The sequence below is a fragment of the Rhinolophus hipposideros genome (genome assembly GCF_964194185.1).
Source record: "Rhinolophus hipposideros genome assembly, chromosome: 16".
Taxonomy (NCBI): domain Eukaryota; kingdom Metazoa; phylum Chordata; class Mammalia; order Chiroptera; family Rhinolophidae; genus Rhinolophus; species Rhinolophus hipposideros.
The window spans coordinates 5,379,120-5,400,743 of record NC_138062.1 but is presented as its reverse complement, the minus strand read 5'-3'; the positions used below and the strand labels follow the sequence as shown (position 1 = coordinate 5,400,743).

General features: G+C 40.2%; 1 protein-coding gene across 1 annotated transcript in view; it reads right to left on the bottom strand.

The window, feature by feature from the left end:
* Positions 1–21,624, bottom strand: part of FGF2 (fibroblast growth factor 2) — a gene marked incomplete at its 3' end in the record, with an annotated part of 45,472 nt that overhangs the window by 2,239 nt on the left and 21,609 nt on the right. The window contains exon 2 of the mRNA XM_081077511.1: positions 8,256–8,359. Coding sequence (XP_080933637.1) covers positions 8,256–8,359 — 104 coding nt within the window. The remainder of the gene's footprint in view (positions 1–8,255; positions 8,360–21,624) is intronic.

Here is a 21,624-nt window from a genome sequence, read left to right as displayed (position 1 = left end):
ACAACTGCTATGCACTTGAAAACAAACTGCATTATTTTTTTAATGTGTCAGAAGGCCAAAATTGAACTCTCAAGATGCGTTTAACAGGCCCATGTAGGTACAATTTTCAATTCTATCAGTTTACAAATTGTCTTCAGTGACTGTGATCTTAATGTTCTTGTTAAAAATGGATGTGATGCAAGTTTTAGGAACGTTGCTGAACATATTTACAGAGCTTTTTTCCTGTCCCCAATGTTTAACTGCTCACCATTGCAAACTTAAGAGAAAAGGGAGTCTTTGATGAAATGACATGGCTGAGGAAGTGGATCAGTAGCTTCTAAGGGCTTATGACAACGATACCTGGCCTTCAAGCCTTAATTTGCATAGGCCAGGAGCCGGGAAACCTCTTACCTCAGTTACTGACGGCTTTCCTGCTCATCATTTCATTTAAATATCACGACAGTCCTGTGACATCGTTATCCTGTACTCAGGAGTGAGGACTCTAAAAGGTGGTGCTCTCAGTGACTTATTTTTAAACTAACTAGACACCCTTTGCCCACGTAGCTATCTGACACCTTTCATCAAATTAAATTTTCCTTTACTTTTTTTGTTGTTGTCGTTAAGAATAATTTGGGGATATAAAAGCTCACAGTTCAGTAATCCATTTAGTCATTTAACGTGCGTTTTCGTCTTCTAGGCACTGGGATTGATCAGTGACCATACTGAACAAGCTTATGTGCCTTTATGCTGCTCAGATCAAGCTGGGGGAGACATGCAGTAGGCAGGCAGAAGAACTGACTGAGTAACTTGTGTGCTCAAATGATAAATCCTACAGAAAGAAAACTGAGTAGGATAAAAAGGATTGGGAGCGGGAGTGCTGGGGCAGAGATTAGATTGCAATACTAAACAGCAATCACGGGGTGCCACTGAGAAAGTGACATTTGAGCAGACACTGGGAGGTGAGTTAACCACCCCGATATGAAAGAAGGGCATTTTTAGCAGAGAGAGGGCACAGCCAGCGCCCACGCCCTACAGCAGGGTCAGGCCTGGAGGGGGCAGCGGGCAGCAGGAGGCCAGGGTGCACACAGGGAGGGCTTGAAGGGGAGGGGAGTAGGACACGAGGGCCCAGAGGAAATGAGACAGGAGACTGAAAAGTTATTGTACGTACTTTGGCTCCTACTGAGAATGAAAGGCCATTGTAGGCTTTTGAACAGAAAAGTGGCCTGATCTGACATATTTTTCCAGGGCTTGCTCCGGCTGCCAAGACGACACTGGGCCAAAGGCAGACACCTCCGTTAGAGCCACCAGTGGGAGGCTTGCTCAGGATAAATGGAGACCGGACCACAGTGGCGGCAGCAGGGATGGGAAGCAGCTGTCTGCTTCCGCACAGGGCCTGAAGGCAGAGTCGGTAGGGCTGCCTGACAGATCGGGCGTGCAGTGTGAGAGAGACAGAGGCATCCAGGATGGCACTGTGTTCTTGAATGAGGACTTGCTAAGATGGGGAGGCTATGCAAGGGAACTCACAGGGGACGGTTAGGAATGCAGTTTTGAACACATTGGGTTTGGGATGATTATCAGACATCCTCACAGAGATAATGAACTCAGTGAGCACACACTACGCAACTGACGTATCATGGAACCCTCTTTCCCTCTTGCTAATGCTAATAACCAGAGAATTGGAAGTTTTCAAGTAATTACCGTGGAAGGCTAGAAAGTGTGTTGAGTTACGATAGTTGAGAACAAGAAGAAGCCGTCATTCTCAGTTCCAAGAGGTATGGAACCTACAGGAGGAGTGTGTACACGCATGGATGACAGGGATACAACTCTGTGTTAGCAGTGGGCACATGGGAGGCCATCCCCGAGAGCAGCTTAGCTCAGGGTCCTTTGCAAGGGTCTCAGGACCCTCTGTGGGCAGTGATGACAGTGACGCTAATGAGTTTATAGATGATGCTGGTAGCTCGACCCCTTGTAGGGGTATGGGAATAGGGTGAAACAGTAGAGTCAACATTTTAAACAATTTGGCTTGTTTTTGTCTAGACATTTAATTTACTTTGAAATTTCAAAAAGAAAGTGATGTGAGATATGAATACATATGGAAAAAATGATCCAAGGAGATGGTGGGAAATAGGTTTCTCCCTGTTGGGGGTTACAGACAAGCAAGAGCGGGGCGGCTAAAATGACCCAGGCGATACTGGTGGCTTAGGGTTGGCCACACAGTATGGCCTCATGTTTAGCTTACTGTATTTACAGATATGTGCGTATCCCCAGGGGCGCAGATGCCCGCATTTCTTGCTCTGTCGGGTGAGAGGCCTAGGAGAAAACACATCTCAGCAGTAAGTAGCAACAAGCTACCCAGCGTCCAGTTTCCCTAACGCCATTTTCCAGTCAAAGGACACAAGGTTCCTTAGGGACACAGTTCATTCTAGGCTGCAAGAGGGGATATACAAGCTGAGCCTAGAGGGTCTTGTAGGCCATAAAATGAGGAAGTGCTCAAAAAAAATCCCACACTGATTGGGGTATGTCAAAGGGACATGGGAGCCAACTGAAAAAGCTCCCAAAAGCCAAAGTTGGAACAATCTGAACAAAATAAATAACTCTGTGTCGGATTACGACCCAAAGTATAAAATAAATGTCCACGAGTATATGCTGATATAAATGACTGAATAAATAAATAAATGGAGAACAGACAAATTTCTCACACAAAAGAATTCCAAATAATTTATGTAGCTACTCCCCCCTCAACGACATGGAGCCCCACATCCCTTAAAATGTGGACTGTGTACAGCGACTTCCAAAGAATACAGTATGTGGGGAGTAACTTTACGCGTCCCCCTGTTCCCCTCCTCTCTTGTCCTATGCCACTGGCTTCACAGTTCTCATCCACTGCTAAACATTAGATTTGAACCTTATGGCCATTTCCCCATGCTCTGTTTATTGGATTATTTATTCTTTTACAGTACTTTGATTTTGCAGTTTGGCTTAGGAGGGAGTTTGCTCAACATGAATCCAGAAATGCTTTTGCTTACACCACTTCTGAGAATTGAAAACAGACATGATGTAAGTATCAGTGTTGACTAGTTCAGAACAAAATAAAACTTACAAATTGTGAAAAGTTAAAAGTAAATTGGATCTCAATTTTGTAATATATATATATACGTAGGTTATGTAAAATGTTGTAAGGTTGGTTTCTAAAAGAAACAATAATTCTTAGTAGGCAGTAACCTTTGCATTTAATTATATTTGATCATTTAAAAATGATATACATTCCTCTTTAATTGTTGTATTTTTCTGACAAATTTGGTCAGTATATATTGTCAATCTGGATAATTGAGCCCTCAAATATCTGTTTTCTCTACTTTGTGTGTAGGTTTCATATCTTTGTAAAGGCCCACCAACTAAGAAAGTTATTCAACTAAAAAAGTTATTCAATAGGTATTTTACTCTTACAGTAATTAAATGCATATCCTCAGAGAATATAAATACATTTTCTTATTTCACTATTATGGATTAACACAAGTTACACCCTCTCAAATACTTACTGAGCTATTTTGCTCAGGTTATCACCATCTATAGCCTTTTATTGAAAACAATGGGCAACTTTCTAAGCAGATGAAGACCAGGAAGATTTTTTCATACCCATGTCAATTGAGATTGTTTGGTGATTTAAACTTAAAACTATAATTAATCTCACTTTATGTAATTAAAAAAATCTACTACAATTTTGTGAACACTTAAGAAATCCTAATATTTATTCTGGACTTCTGTTGCTCATAGCAACAGAATTTGTCCTGCTATGGAATGGAATAAAGAGTCTGTTGTGTATTAAAGAACGACTCCACGTCTGCCTCCAAATATAGGCTTTCGTAGTTAAATATAGTTACTCTTTGAACTTTTGTATTTTCTAGCTTTGACGGGGGGGGAGGGGGAAAGTCCCTTAAGAAATGTTTTCAAATGGTGAGAAATCCTTAGCCTGAATGCGTTTGTACCACTGCTACTTGAAGGTATTGGAGGAAAAAATGATGCACAACTTAGTCTTTTTTCATACTCTCAATGGGTAGTAATCTACCCAACGTGACTTAGAAACCGAGATGTTTTATGTGTCCAGAATAGTCTTCTTTTTGAGGGGAAACTGGAATGTTCTACAAATCACTGTGGGAATGCCACGCAGGGTAAAATGCAGAAGAGCCCAGGGGCGCCATTAACTCCGCAGTCTGGAATAGGGCCAGAGAGAAGAATGGAAAGTATGCCTTTGGCAAGTGTAAGTTCGTAAGCCCTGTTTCTCTAGGTTATAAGGAGTATCTGCATCCCCAAATGATGGCTACTGGTCACAACATTGGATTACAGCAGAAGTTGTCACTGTTGACAGTCCAATGCTTCTGGGTCTGACTCAGAGAGAAATATGCCACTTCCTGACCCACCAACACCACCTCCTTGGTTTTGGGGTGTGGATAGTTACTTTCTCTTCTGAAGATTGATAGAGCCCACCCGGACTAATTTTAAAGAGATACGACTGCTGCTGAAAAGGCATGGCAGCGAGCCATACAAATTGAGTGGTAAGATTAGGGATTTATTTGTGAATTTGGCAGGAATCGATCCTATGATGGGAGCTGGAACAACCGGGTCTTGGCTGATGCCATTTCTCAAAGGAAATTGATGAATCCTGACTTTTCCATTTATGTGGAACAGCTGTAGCTTTGCCCCTACAGAAGAGTTTCTGATAGATTCCTAAGCATTGCTAAATTAACTCTTACTGTATCAGGAAGAATGAACACATCCAAGGAAACAGAAACATATTTAAGATTAAATAAAATGCTGTGACCTTAATCTTGTGAAAGGTCCTGCTTAGCTAAGAAATGAGATAACAGTTTATTTCACAGCACTTTACGCTTCTGATGGTACAGAATCAACAGATTGGGAAGCTAAATGCCTGTTTACCAAGAGAAGATGTCAGAATTCTCTAATTTGCAGAGAATTCTGTAAGAATGAGAAAGCAGTTCATTTTTAGGTCTATTGTCTTAAATTCATCCCGTTTTATGGACCCCAGTAGTTTCAGAGATGCACTTTACATAGAGTAGCTTCTGTTTTCATCACTTTGACAACTATAGAGCTTTTTGTCATTAGAGATGTACCTACATTCCGGACTATATTCTTGAGATGAAAGCCACTCCAATGACTATCTTACTGGGCCACCGGGATTCCACTCACTGGGTCTTCTAATCTCAGTGAGTGGAGAACCACTGGGTAACAATCTCGAATCACTCATTGAGCCAGATTAAGACAGAGAAGAGGCTAGAGCTTTCAAACCATTTGACTAGTGTTGTCCATAGTCAGTTATAACAGAAGCCAATCTGCGCATCTCCTTTTTTCCTCCACCACTTTCACTGTCTGACAGTGGCCAAACCAACATGACTGCAGAAGCCATCGTGATTCACACTATATGTGATTCGTCACATCTTGAGGTGAGAAGACTAGGGGTAAACCCCTCTTCCTCCTTCTATAAAATCAAGGTCATCCAAAATTACCCACTGATTCACTGTCCTGGAAATATTTAAAATGCTACTGTGGTAGACTCCCCACGCATTACATCACCCCTTGAGTTGACAACAGACTGGTAGAAAAAAAGACAAGGACAGTGGAAGAAGTTACAGTCCTAAGTAGTCAATCTTTTAGGGCTATTTTTCACCTAGGAAACCTCACCCATTCCCCTGACTTAATTACCACCTCTATGCTGATGACACCCAAATCTGGGTATCAACACAGACCTCTCTAAGCTCCAGACCTGTAATTCCAACTATGTAGTGAACATCTGCAGCAGAGTGTCTCTTAGGCAACTTGAACTAGATACAGTGTTTCCCTGAAAATAAGACATAGCCGGACAGTCAGCTCTAATGTGTCTTTTGGAGCAAAAATTAATATAAGACCTGGTCTTACATTATATTATGTTAGATAAGACCAGGTCATATGTAAAATAAGACCGGGTCTTATATTAATTTTTGCTCCAAAAGACACATTAGAGCTGACTGTCCGGCTAGGTCTTATTTTCAGGGAAACACGGTAGGTCTACATTTGAACCTGTATTACCTTTTCCCAGAACTTGCGCTTTTCCTCGTTCCCCTTTTTCATCTACCTTCTCATCCAAACCAGAAACCTAGGAACCATCTTTGACTTTTCCCTCTGCTACACTCCTCAATATAAACCATCTCAAGTGCTAGCAGTCAACCCAGCCTCTCTGCCCCATTACTGCTAGGTTCTCATCACCACTTGCCTGAACTGGCCTATCTCCACCAGTCTTGTTCCCTTCAAAACCATCCGACACACTGCTGCCAGTGTGATCTTTCTCAAATTCAAGTCTGACTGTGTCTCTTAGAACTCTTCGTGGCTTCCACCGCTTTTAGCTGCACAGTGTAGATAGCAGGCAGTCTACCTACCGCTCTAGCCATAACTCTTCCTTTCTACCTTGTAATTCCTGCGCACATTATGCTCCCACAGTAGTGAATTACTTGTAACTCTGGAGAGACACCCAGTAAACTTCCTGCACACATGCCTTTGCAGGTGCTATGTCCTAGAATCATCTACAGTCTCATCTCCATTCCTGCTGCTCCCAGATTGCCCAATGAACTCCTTCTTCTACAGCAGCTGCAGAAGCCACAGTGATTCACACTATGTGTGTGATTCACACTACCTAGAGAAGTTTAATCACTTCCTTTCCTATATTCCTGTATCACAATACTTCTTACTCCCTTTCCTATATTACTATGCGTGTATGCAAGATATAGAAGAACTAGTCAAAACCCTTACGCATTATCACACTGACTTAGACTTCTGCCCCCCCAGCACTGTGACTCATGAAGGGCGCCGACCAGTCTGGATTCAGTTGTATAACCCTGACACCAGCACAGCACGTGGCACACTGTATGTCCAGTAAGTATCGGCCATTGTTGAAGAGGATTCTAAAATTTATTCAATGACAGAAATAAAGAGAGCCACTCCACTACACTCAAACTTGTTATTTATCCTGCAAAAACAATATTGGTCGATAATATCAACATAAATGTATCTTTGTCAGATGATCAATCCCATGGTTGAAATATTCTGTTTCTCTGTAAATCTGTAAATCTTTCAGTACCTTCAGAAATCCAAAGGTCCTCACTGGAGAAAAAAATTTCGGAAACGATTTGTATAGCTCAATACACCACAGCTGCTCCAAACTATCCGATTCCCTCTGAGGGATACGTTACAGAGAGCTCATCACTGGCTGCTGGTATTGGTATTATGGCTGTGGATTGTGTTTGTGTGTACATGTACACACAGACTTTTAGGCACATGTCCCGTCTGCTCCCCCAATAAGACGGAAGTGGGGTCTGTGTCCTTTATGCTGCTTTATTTCCCTGCACCAGTCCCCACACACTGTGTTTGCTCAACAGACATGTAGTCTGGTTCTAATATTAAAGGTAAAGTTGTCAGGGAGCCTGGGTTAGTGGGAAGAACAGGATCCAGGAGCTAGGACCCTTGACTAGCTGCGATAAAAAGTAAAAAGACACAGAGCAAGAGAGATCCCTATCCTAAATGACCTTGTGTACAAAGGAGAAATATCACGAGGAGGAAGTAGCCACTCTAGGACCTATTATGTATTAGACCTGATTCTGGCACTTGATGTACATTTCCTAATTTAGACCTCACCTAGGCTCTAGGAGGGCTCGCTGGAGTCTCTGTTTCACAGGGGAGGGAACTGGCCCAGAATCGTTCTCCTAGGCACACGCGGCTCCTGAGTGGCGCAGCCAGCGTTTGCACCTAGGTTGACAACTCCCTTTTTCAACTCGTGCTACACTGCAGGTGTTCACTATGTCAAGTCTGAAAGAAGAAACTGCAAAATGAACACTCACAAGTTTATATGCTTATCCCACTGATCTTCAAACAACTGCACAATACAAGGACTTTCTTTATAAACGGGTCGTTTAATAGCTTTGTAGAGAGGCAGGAAAAGGCAGGGAATTAATGAGTGCTTGTGGCTGGAGTCAAGGCTGCCATGGCTCCCCCCAGCGTCTGCCTCCCGGGAGCTGAGTTTCCTGGGTTACTTTACTAGTCCCTCAAAACTTCAGTTTCTGCACATACGATATAAAGAGCATAATACTCTCTATTTTACGGGGTGAATATGTAGCCTAAATGATACAATACTTTTAAAACCTGTAGTAAAGATTTAACACATACCCCCACTAGTACAGTAACAGCAACACAGACCACAAAGGAAAAACCTACAGAAACAGAGTGTTACTTACGGAAGCCAGTAACCTCCCATCTTCCTTCATAGCAAGATAGCGGTTCGCACACACTCCTTTGATAGACACAACCCCTCTCTCTTCCGCTTGAAGTTGGAGTTTGACTAGAAATAAGGAGGGGAAAATTACCTTTGTAGCATCATAGAAAAAGGAGCCATGTACACATTTATGCAACAGAAGGAAACAGACACCTGAACAAACAGGTAATCCACTCTGGAAGATTGGTGAGGTGCGGCACAGACTCGGGACGGATGTCAAATGCTATTTGGACGAGCTGCAGATGCACTACAGCGTGGGTCCCCCCCTTCAGGGAACCCCCCCCCCCAGCCCTCTCACCCCAGTGTCATGGAGCAGAGAGGAGTGACAGAACGGAGAAGTTTGTTCCTTTCATGTATAATTAGACTCCGCTGGGCCGTTAACTGCTTAAATTAAAAATATAAAAAAGTGTACATATTTTAAGAGTATAGAAAAATGTAAACTACTTGTGAGAATATCCATGCCACTGCCTAAGTGTAAACTTTTTAAAAGTTATTTTTAACCAATTCTTCATAAATAAAAAATAATCAAATTGCTATTATCTTTTGGTTTGTATTTTTCTGTGTTTCAACACATCTTATTTCTACCTTCCCCTCCAACACCATAACAATGCATTTATCTTTCTTTACGGAGGGATTTGTGGTTTTTTTGTTTTTTTTGCAAATATCTAATAGAAAACCAAAATGCTTCAGCTTAATTTGCTTAGACAATGTGATAAAAGATTTTCAGGATGTAAGACCCTGCAAAGGATGGCCTATCTGTTACATATATTATCAACATTAAGCAGATGGGAGGAAAACAAAAAATAGGTATCACATGGTTGTAATGATAATGCCACTTGGACAAATAATCAATTCAAATAAAAATGAAGTTAAAATTTCTATTTTATTCTTGCAAATCTCTAATTTGCATTCTCCTGCCTAGAACGGGATTCCCCAAAATGTACTTTGGCTAACACAGATTACCAAAAAAAAAAACAAAAACAAAAAAAAAACTGGTTCTCAGGCCAAGTTTACAAAACAACATTGTCGTTTACAAGAAAAGTGCTTCAAATACAAACACACAGGCAAGTTGAAAGTAAAAGTGTAGAAAGACATTATAATATGCACAGCCTAAGTATAAAATGCTGGAATGGCTGTATTATCATATTAACATCAAATGATGTGGATGTATAGCTCGAGATGAACAGGGTTTTACCAAGAAGACATAAGAATCTTAAATGTGTAGCACCTAGTAATAGGACTAAAATAACTGAAGCAAAAATTGACAAAAGAAATAAACCAACAAGAGTATGAAATATATGAATCACGTTATCAACCAACTTGACCTGACTTTTCTTTTTTTCTTTTAGATCATGTAGGTTTCATTCACCTGAGACTTTATTTTCCTCTTAACATCATCGTTATTTGAAAACTATGCTAAAAAACTGAACTCTGCCACGGTAAGCCATCCATTGCTTATTGGCCTAGTGGACTTGAGTTGTTCAAATCAATTAACTCCAGCTGAGAAGTTCTTTTTGCAAAGTCACCATGATGTTAAGGAATATCAAGGGCTCTTGTCCTGAGCTATGGGTATTCCTGGTTCCTTTTTATTTTTTTAACAGTCTGAGATATAATTCACATACAATACAATTCATGTAAAGTGTACATACAATTCAGTGCTTTTTGATAAATTCACAGACTTGTGTAACCATCGCTGCAATTAATTTCAGAACATTTTCATCATTCCATACCATTTAGCGCTCAGCTCCCATGTCCCCAGTGCCACCACCCCAACCCCAGGCTACCACTAATCTACTGCCTGCATCTACAGATTTGCCTATTCTGCATATTTCCTACAAAGGCTCACACAACATGTGGGCTCTATGACTGGCTTCTTTCACTTAGCATCACGTTTTCAAAGTTCATTCATATTCGTGTAGATCAGTACGTCATTCCTTTTTACTGCCCAATAGTATTTCATTGACTAGATACACCACATTTGATTCGCTCATCCATCAGTTAATGGACCTCTGGTTTGTTTCCAATTTTTGGCTATTACGAATAATGCTGCTATGCACATTCATGTACAGGATTTTGTATAGATATGTTTTCATTTCTCTTGGATACATACCAAGAAGTCAAATTACTGAGTCATGTGGTAACTCTGCGTTTCATCATTTGAGGGACTGTCAGACTGTTTTCCAAAGTAACCATTTTATATTTCCACTAGAAATTGAGGGCTCCAATTTCTCCACATCCAGGCCACACTTATTACAGTCTGTGTTTTGTTTTTTAAATTATAGTCATGCTAGTTGGGTGTGAAGTGATATCTTGTAGTTCTGATTTGCATTTTTCTGATGGGTAATGATGTGGAACATCTTTTCATGCGCTTACGGTCTATTTATGCAGCTTCTTTAGAAAAATCTCTATTCAAATCGTTGGCTCATTTTCATCAGGTTGTCTTTTTATCATTGAGTTGTAAGAGTTCTTTATATATCATAGATACAAATTCCTAATCAGATATGTGACTTGCAAATATTTTTTCCCATCCCCTGGGTTGTCTTTTCCTTCCTTAATGTTGTCGTTTGACATACACATTTTCAGTTTCATGAAATCCAATTTATCAATTTCATTGTTTCATTGTGCTTTTGGTGTCATTATCTAAATAAACCATTGCTTAAACCAAGGTCATGAAGGCTTACATTTGTGCTTTTCTCTTAAGAGTTTTCGTTTTACCTTATCCATGTAGGTCGTGATCCATTTGGAGTTGATTTTTGTATGTAGTATGAGGGTCAAACTCCATTCTTTTGCATGTGAATATGCCCGAATCGACAAGATCACTACACCCAACTTTTGCAGAATGTACATTATTTTCCAGGAATACTTCCAAGAATAAATTATTACAGGCCATAAAATATGTTGCAAGACATTTAAAAGGGTTGAAATCATATAAAGTATTATATTAGATAATAGTAACAATAAGGTATCTAGAAAATCCCCCAAATATTTGAAGATTAAGGAAGAAATTTCTAAATAAAACAGATAAAAGAAATCATAAGGGGAATTAGAAAATATTTTGAATTATATGACAATGAAAACTTAACATGCTTAAAGGGAAAGCTATAGCTTTAAGTGTTTATATTAGAAAAGAAAAAAATTATGGAAAGCTAAGCTTCTATTTTAAGAACTAGAAAAAGATGAGCAAATTAAGCCCAAAGAAAGAGCAGAGAGAATACTTACTACGTAAAAATTGTACAGTTGCACATATACAGATTAGTAGAAAATAATCCCAAAGAGTTAACAATCATTTTGAGGTGATGAAACAAAAATAATATCTACTTTCATATACTTTTTGATATGTTAAAAATTGTCTTGGTTGAGCATATGTTACTTTTATAATAAGAACATAATGTTAGCATACCCACCAAAAGCAATGTGTGAACCACGTTTGGATTCTGATTAAAGCAAATCAACCATAAAAATAAATAAATAAATAAATAAAACACCATAGGGGAAATTTTAATACTATCTGGATTATTTTATACTTCTAAGGGAATTTTTAAATTTTTAGGCATGAGAATGGAACTGTGATTATCTTTTTAAGTCCATATCTTTTAGAGGTACATATTAATCACCTACGTATATAACAGGTACTAATACATACATATCACTTACATAATGATTTGTTTAATCATTTTAAATGATTTGGTGAAATGATGTCTAGGATATACTTCAAAACAATGCAATAATAGGGAGGGGAAGAAAGAGCTAGTGGAAGTACAGACGAAACAAATCACTCAGGGGACGAGAACTGCTGAAGCTGGGGGATGGGTACGTGGGGTCCATTGTGCTGATCCTTCTATTTCTGTATCTATATTTGAAACTCTCTCTAATAAAAAGTTGTTTGGGTTATAAAAGAACAGAAAGTAACCAAAGGCCATTCATTGGGCAATTAGTGTTAAGTTTAGGTAACAGTGTATTGAAGGGTATTCTCTTAGACCATTCCGGCTTCTGTAACAAAAGTACTGTGGACTCAATGACTTAAGCAACAGATGTTTATTTCTCACAATTCTGAACACTGAGGAATGCAAGATCAAGGCGCTGTGAGATCTGGGATCTGGTGAGGGCACTCTTCCTGGTTCACAAACAGCTGTCTCCTCCCTGTATCCTCACGAGAAGGGGCTGGGGAGTCTGTGAGTCTCTTTCTTAAGGACACTGATCGCACTCAGGAGGCTTCCCTCCTCATGACCTCACCTCCCAGAGGCCCCACTCCTAACACCATCACAATGGGAGTCGGAGTTTCCATGTACACATGTGTGGGGGGACACAAACATTCAGTCCATCACAGGTATAAGAGCCGAGTTCAAGTTCCAGATAGAATCCTTGAAACAGTGTGCAGGTCTATACAGTGAGACATCTCAGCCAGTACAAGGACACTGGACAGTCCGATCCAGTGCAATTAAATCCAGTTACATTCAAGTTAGCTTCTCAGTTGTCACTGTGCCCTGTTGGACTGGCTTCCTGGGGAGCAAAGATACCATAAAAGCATCATACTTAAGAGTTAAAAGACTCCTACGAAGCAAAGCCATGGGCTCTTACAACAGCAAAGGCCGTAGCCAAAGACACATGTCCTTTGCTGGGGGACAGCGTCTTCTTAAAGGAGTAGTTTTAAATACTGAGTACTTCAAGATGGAGAATGGAAGAAATTATATTACACTGCCACATAAAGAGTACAGTAAAAATGTCTACTTTTCCAGGAAATTAAACAATATAATGAACAGACAAGCTAGCAAAATTCTGTTCTGAATTCTGAAAAATGGAGGATGATGTAATCGTCAACTCTTCTGAACCATAAAAAGGATCCATTCTCTTCTCTGCCTAACGAAGGAATCTATTACCCTCAGCCTAGTTTCTGGAAATAGAAAAACATTAATTTATATTTTTTATACTTAGATAAATGTTACAGCCTGGTTTTCTCCTTCTGTGCATATGAAACCTTCCTTTGATACTTTAATCCAGCTTTTTAGTTATACATTTGAAAAGTATCTGACACAGCTATCAAAAACAGAAAAAAGGTTATCATCCATGATAATAATATGAAGCTTGTCACCTAAAAGTGCTTAATGAATGAGACTATAAAATGGAACATGCCTTTTTCTGTGTAGTAAGTGCCTACACACATGTCCTCTGGAAAACCCTCTGTGGTCAGTCCCTCCTGCACTTGCTTCACAGTTTAGGATGGGAACCCTCTCGTCTAGACTCTCCTATCAGCCCGCTTCCTCTGCTCAGAACACTTTATACCATATTTGTCCGTCCCTCCCTGCCTATGAGCTTCTTGGGGGCAGGGAGCTATGCTTTGTCCCTCTCCGTATTCTATGCATTAGCACGATGCCAGGCACACAGAAGGACCTAGCAAAGGTTTGGTGGATGAAAGCCTCTCAGCAAGAGAAAAACAGGTAAAGAAACAACTGCAGCAATGTCCTCAGTGTCATGCTAGAGGCATTCCTCTGAGACCACAGGAAGGGACAGCTCGATTATCAGATGGAAAGTCAGGGACTCTTTCTTGGAGACGTGAGGTCTGAGTTAAGTTCTGAAGGACAGGTAAGAGCCAATCTCATGAACAAGGTTCAGGGTAGGGAGACAAGGGGGAATGAAGGGGTATTCCAGGCAGGATATCATTCCTTCCAGGACTGAGGCATGAAAGAGCCACACTTGTTCTAAACAGCCAAGTCCTAGCCAGCCAGAGCCATCAGCAAAATCCAGCCTGCGACATGCCACAGGTCCAATAATCCAATTTCCTTAACAGTCAAGGGAGAAACAAGGGGGGGAGGCGGATCTGAAACTAAACAAGGCTTAAAACAGACATATTTTAGAAGATGAAACGAAAGTAGAATATTTAAGGATGCCTATCGATGTGACGAAACCTTTAAGAAAAGCAAAGAAGTGATTAAAATGAGAACCTGTAAACTTCAATTGGGAGGCAGGGGCTGTGTTTGGGATGGGATATGGAGAGACTTTGGGGTGGCTGGCCGACTTCTGTCTTCTGACATGAGCGACGGTTCCGAGAATGTCCACTGAGTAGGAATTCATTAAAGCGCAAATTTGTTTTATGTGGTTTTCTGTATCTATGCTATATTTTACATTTTAAAAGTTAAAAAAAAATAGACTATGCTAAAAAAGCCTTCCGAAATTGGACCGCAGACGCTGATTTGACCCAGGTCATTTCAGCAAGCCCACTATATTTCCTTTGTGGATGCACAAAAGTCAACAATTTTGATAAACACAGACTTCAGGTGGCTTTCTAATGTTGATATTAAATCCAGTAAGAGGTGAAAGTGAAAAAAATAGTGTTATCCAATTAAAATTCAACTTTTCTGTTGTGGCATAAAAACAAAAGCTGTAAACAACCAAATGGAATAATCTCATCATTAGGCAAGATCTCAGTGGTCAATCAGTCCTATCACTGCACAGTTACATTTTCAATCCCATCCCATCTACAATATCCACAAGACGCAGTGGTCTAAGTTTTACTTGAAAATCTTCAGCAAAGGAGAAATTACAGCCTCTCTAAAACGATTCAGACATGTAATCAAAGGAACAGAAACTCTGATCATCATCAGGAAACCCGTCAAATGTTCAAGTGCTCAGATCATGAGCATGTGACACATTTAGTTCTGCAGTAGAACCAAAATGCCAAATTATTATTTCGATGTAACTACCACTGTTCAAAATATTTTGGAACTCCCTTTTTGGAATTTCCTTCAGAATTTGTGTCATTTTCTTTTGAATATGCTCAAGGACGCTAAATCTTAAAATCATAATAAATAACAGTTCGTATGAACTGTGAAGGACTTGAGAGATTGTCCAGTGCACCCACCTTGCTTACAAATAAAGAAGCTGACATCTAAAGACATTTGACTCTGGTTAAAATACACACACACACACACACACACACACCCGCACACACACATATACATACATATATATATATATATATATATATATATATATATATATATATATATATGTGAGTTTTCTAAACAGTCAAGTCAGGGTTTCCAAGAACAGTGAGTACATTTATTCACTCAATAAACATGACTAGTAACAGCTATGTGCCAGGTGTGCTTAGATATAGGAAGGACAAAGAAAAATACGGCATCGGTCTTTGACCCTGAAGAATGTACAGTAGTGTCGAGGAGAAGACGGCTGCTATACAGATAAATAACTAAACAGGCTCAGTGCTGTAAGTGCTGGGCGAGAAAGACACAAGCTCCCTCGAGAACACTCGGAGGTACACTGAACCCAGCAGGGGAGACCAAAGCTTTCCTAGAAGCAGTGACCACTGAAAGGGGACCGAAAATCGGCAGGAGTTTATCAGGAAAAGAGGGAGTAGGAACAACAAAAAGCATCCTTATATGAGTATGTATAACTTCCAAAGGAGAAAGGGTGAGGAAGCATGGCTCCTCCCAAGACCCCAGGAACTCAGGCGTGGGGGCACAGAGTGGGGGTGGAGAGGTGGGGGCACCATGGGGCTCTGAATGCCACGTGAAGGAGTCTGATGTGTGGAAAGCGATGGAAGAATGAGAGCATTTAGTGAAAGAGCTGGGATGGAGAGAAGCTGGTAAATTAGCGAGAAAGAAAACAATGAACAGACTAACGAAGGGGAATGGAGACAGGGATGAGTCCAGGTTGCTCTCTGTCTAGGATAACTGGACGATTGCTGAGGCGGGAAATACAGGAGTGACAAGTTGGCAGGAGAAAACAGTGAGATATGTTCCCTTAAGACATACGTACTGAAAGTCTGTGGAATATCCAGGCAGACATTTCCAGAAGACAGCCAACTCAAAAGAAATCTATGCTAGAAAGATCTGGTGATTGTAGCGAACTGGCCGCCTTGGGCAGACAGGCTACACCTAAGCCACAGAGGGAAATACACAATAGTTGAGAGACAACCCCCTATCCCCACTGGGCCCAGAAGAATGTGCAGCAACCGAGGATTAAAGGGCAAAGGACAGAATCCTGGGAGCTCCGACATTTATGGGAGGAGGAAGAGCTTGGAAAAGGGTGGTCAGTCCACGCCAGTGCGGGAAGGTATGCATATATACCAGGGGTGCCAAAAACATGTCTACAAGTGGACACTTTGGTCAACGTAGCTCAAGCAGTAGTTCGCCGTAATCAGAAGTGTCTGGACGCTGATGATAACCACTTTGAGCCCCTCTTATAATTGCAGAAGTCAAACGTGACTTGGATTCATCTTCTGTTATCGGTATATATTGAGTCTTATAACTTTTATAGTGTTTTCCTTTCTTAAAATGTGTATATATATATATATATATTTTGGCACTCTCTGTACATACACATCTAATAGCTACCATACACACACACACACACACACACACACACACACACACAGATTTGGTAACTAAGGGACAAAATTATTATTCTTTGCAGATGGTACAATTTTCTACATTAAAAATCAAGAGACTAAATGCCATGTGATATTCTGGATTGGATCCTGGCATAGAAAAGGGACATTAGTGGAAAAAGGGGTGCAATCCAAATAAAGTCTGTAGTTAACAGTAATGTACCAGTATCATTTTTTTCAGTTTTGGCAAAAGTGCCACAGTTATGTAAGAAGTTAACCTTAGGGAGAACTGGGTGAAGGGTACAGAGAGACTCCCTGTAAAATCTTTGTTACCCTTCAGTACATCTAAAATTATTTCCAAATAAAAAGTTTTTGTAAAAGTCGAAATAAAATACAAATGAACTACTAGAAATAATTCAGCAATGTTGCTTGATATAAGAATATACAAAAATCAACTGAGTTTCTGTAACCCACAACAAACTGCTGGAATGCGTAATTCATCTAAACAGGTAGTTTTGTGGAGAAAGTTATAAAACTTATTGGAAGCCATTTTTAAAAGACTTAAAAGGGGAGCTATGCATGCTAACAAACGGGAAGACTCGACATCGGTAGTTGCCACTTCTCCCCCCGCAAATAGTCCATAAATTTAATGAAACACCAAGAGAGTGGGCAAAGGTAGAAAACCAAGACAGGATGAAAATGATGACAGAATCTCAATGGGACCTTCAAAAAGACCTTCAGTGCCAACACGTACCAGCGAAGTCAGGTACAGTGGGCTGAAAAGCACTCCTTAACCAAAGCAAGAACTTGGAAACCACGAATGCAAACAACTTCTTCAAGTTGGATGGAAATAAACCACAGAAATTAGATTGTAGTACTCAGAAAGAAAAACATGGTGCCGAGTGCATGGATTTTGGAGTCAGGCAGAACTGGACTTGAAATCAGGCTTCACCACGTACTGGCTGAGCTTACCGCCTCACCTGTGCAGTGGAGAATGATAGCTACTAGGACACAAGGCTATCGTGAAGGTCAGAGGCTCTGACACCCTTCTCCACAGACCAGAGTTTAGTGCACAGTAATCATCCAATACATCCGTCTCCAACTTGACCTGCTTCTTTTCTATTGCTTTGTTTTGAGAGTCAAGAAATTATATTATTTGTTAGGGAACCTTGTACTTACTTGATCAAGGATGTGAGAGTATCTGGAAGAGGGCAAGTATGATCTACATAATGTAGCTGAGGCATCTTTTTAAAATATGTCATTTATGCTGTGTAAAACGTCTTACCTGAGGGAAGCTGGTTCTTTACCTACAGCAAACAAATGTACAGTTTCACTATTCTCAAGGGGGAATAAACTGAACGGTACTTACTGCAAAGAAGATGCAGACCTTACACAATTCCTCAGTCTATTATCCTGTGTTTGTTATTTATTCATTCAACAAAATGGTACCGTTGCCTCTTATGTGTCAGGAACTATTCTAGGAGCTAGAAATACAGTCATAACCAACATCTACGACATCTCTGCCCTCAGGGGGTTTACATTCTAGTGGCAATGAGGTGATGTTTCTTAGTTGGGCCAGCATTAATGTTATTTCTCAGTTAAGTACTTTGAAGCCGAAGTAAGCAGAAACCTTCAATTTAGCACATGAAGATAATCAAAAAGCAGATGTCCAATACTATATTTTAAGCTTCACTCTAACTACGAGAAATACTCCTCCTATTCCCTAACATCCTAATCTCAGAACACTGCACACATTTATTTTCTTACTTACTCATTCAAAACAACATTTTACATTTAAAACTGATAGGATATATAAACTTTCCAATGGAATTATGTTTTTGAGTCAAAAACATAACTGACTCAGTTTTAGTAATCTCCGTGGAGCTGAAATTCGTAAGTAACTGATAACTAAATTCCAAGGCACATGGGTTTCTTTTCTTGTATCAGGAATTATCCAATTTAATGCTGAAGACCAGGCACTGAAAACTCTTTAATGCACAGATAACTGACAAAGGAGCCTAGGTAACAAAAGAAACTCATTTGCTGAGAATGAAAACCTTTGTTTCCATATACGAGGTTGGACAATTAAGTTCCTGAACTCATCCTAGAGAAAGTGCTACATACCTCATTGCTATATATCACTATGGTCAACCTTCGAAGTACTCCCCTTGGGAAACTATGCACCCATGCCTGCGCCTAGCCCACCCTTCAAAGCAATTTTGGAACTCTTTCTGGAATGACACTATCATCGTAATTACCCTTGATGTCCTGAATGTCATCAAAATGTCTTTCTTTCAATATTTCCTTTATCTTTGGGTAAAGAAAGAAGTCATTGGGGGCCAGATCAGGTGAGTAGGAAGGGTGTTCCAATACAGTTATTTGTTTACTGGCTAAAAACTCCCTCACAGACAGTAAGTGCCGTGTGAGCTGGTGCATTGTCATGATGCAAGAGCCATGAATTGTTGGCGAAAAGTTCAGGTCGTCTAACTTTTTCATGCAGCCTTTTCAGCACTTGCAAATAGTAAACTTGGTGAACTGTTTGTCCAGTTGGTACAAATTCATAATGAATAATCCCTCTGATACCAAAAAAAAGTTAGCAACATCGGTGCAACAAGTTCGCGAGCTTGTCAGTCTTCATATATGGAGTACTGGAGGTATTTATCAGATAAATGCCACAAATCAGCAACTTCAATTTATTCTTTCTTTCTCTTTTCTTTTTTGTGAACAAAACACAAATGTGACTAACAAGCTTGACACAGCTGCTCTCATTAAAACTTTCACTTTTTATTCTTTCCTTTGCATAGCATCCCAGATCCCAAAACCACAGATTCCATTCTCTCCACAACTCAGCTGGCTAGTTTAAGTTTATAGATAAGAACTTTAGACACATAGATAGTTCATTAAAATCTTAGCAACTTTTCAGTTTGCAAAGAAGGTTAAAATTGGACATAATCTGAAAGAAAGAAGAATAGGAAGGGAGGGAGGGAAGGACCTTAGAAACCCATGAATTCCTTCGTTACAAGTCAGTCAGGACATGGCTTTGTGAGTCCATTAACTCCTTCTATCAACTCTTATGTCCCTAAAGTAGAAATTGATTTTATTATGGGACTTAAGACTTCAATGATGACAAAATATTTAACAGTTTAAATATAAATAAGTGTAACATAATAGGTCTGAAATGTCAAATTTCTTGCCACAATTATATACTTCTCAGCTATACCGTTTGATTTCTGTAATTAAAAGAGTTGAAAATGTACTGCTGATTTATGCCAAGGACTGAGCTGCTATAAGCAATTCCAATCCATAAAAACTGACAGAAATCAATTTCCTCTGACACGTCTTCCGCCAGATTTCACCCTCCACGTCCTAGGATACAGGTGTCTGAGCTGCAGCGCTCCAGATCAGAGCAAGTGTAAGCGAGGCCCAAACACTGTGGACGTCAGCTGATTCGTGACACTTCTAGTAACAGCTGCTTGTCTAGGAATGGCAATGGCTGTTTACTTCTATGGTGGCATCAGATAATTAAGTCAGTCTGAGCGCAAGACAGGGGGAAAGACTATGTGGCACCTTGTGGCATTCCAGAAGCTCCAAGTGCATCCAACACAAGGTCAAAGCAGAGCTGCCCACGGCACAGAGGACTTCAAAGACGGAGAGAAAAGGAAAGACCTCACAGTCCCAACAGCAGTAGAGTCACAGCAGGTTGACAAGTAGAGAAAACAACTTCCCTCACCCTTCCTCAGCTGCCAGGAGCTCCAGACAGTATTGGACTACCCCACTGTCAGGGAGAGGCCAGAAACGCTCTGCCACCGAGGGCACTTCTTGGCCTGCTTTGGGAAGGTAGTGAATTCAGGCGGGAAAATTCCATCAACCTTTGGCAGTGGCATTTTCTGATGTCTCAGTACTCTGGACTTGCGGACCCTACACTGTCACCTGGCATAGCCACACAAAGCAACACTTGAGAGCGTGCATCTATAAATACCAGCTTCCACCTACAAAAGTCATCAGCCCTGCCTAAGTGTTAAATGGTCTTCACCTCCCAGAGGCCAACTGTTGGAGAAATGTGCCGAAAAATAAGTCAGCCAATAATTATAGAAATGAACAGACTGGTGGTTGCCAGAGGTGGGGTTGGGGGCATGAGTGGGGCTACAAAAGGACAACCTGAGGAATCCTTGTGATGACAGACAGGTTCTCTGCCTTGCCTGACTGATGTCAACACCTGGTTGTGACATTGTACTAGAGTATTTCAAGATGCTACAGTCGGGGAGAACTGAATAAAAAATAAATGAAATCTCTATTATTTCTTATGATTGCATGTGAATCTATGGTTACCTCAAATTTTAAAAAATTAATTAAAAAATGTCAGCCAACTAGTTTAAATCCTCACCTAGTTTAATTAACTTTTTTTTAAAAAATTAAAGTTTAATGGGGTACAATTGTTAGTAAAGTTACATAGATTGCAGTTTTCAGGTGTACAGTTCTGTAATATGTTATCTATATCTCACATTGTGTGTTCACTACCCAGAGTCAGTGCTCTTTAAAACAGGTGCTTTAAGAGACACAAAATTATCTGAGAGAAAAAGTAAAAGTCAAGTAATGTAAAGAAGATAGATTCCTCTAGATACTGTTTTTACTGTAAGTTTAGTTTCTATGATAGAATAGAAATGGTGGAAATTGAGGGCCTACAGGTGGAACAGCCCTGAGACCAAATAATAGCCTCTTCTATAGGGAGGTGTTTTCATTCTACAACTCATGTTGACCCACTGTAAGTTCCGTCCTATCAGGCACATGGAATAAAAACACAAGACAATACACAATATGAAAACCTGATGCAAAGTTTCAGTTAATACTAAATTTTAAAGGTTTTCCTCTAATAATCACGAGGGAAGTACAATGATTCGAAGAAGAATCATTATTTCAAAATTCTTTTTTTGGTGGCTTATTCTACTTATCACATCGTCAGTTACGCAGCGGCTCATTGTATGGCCTG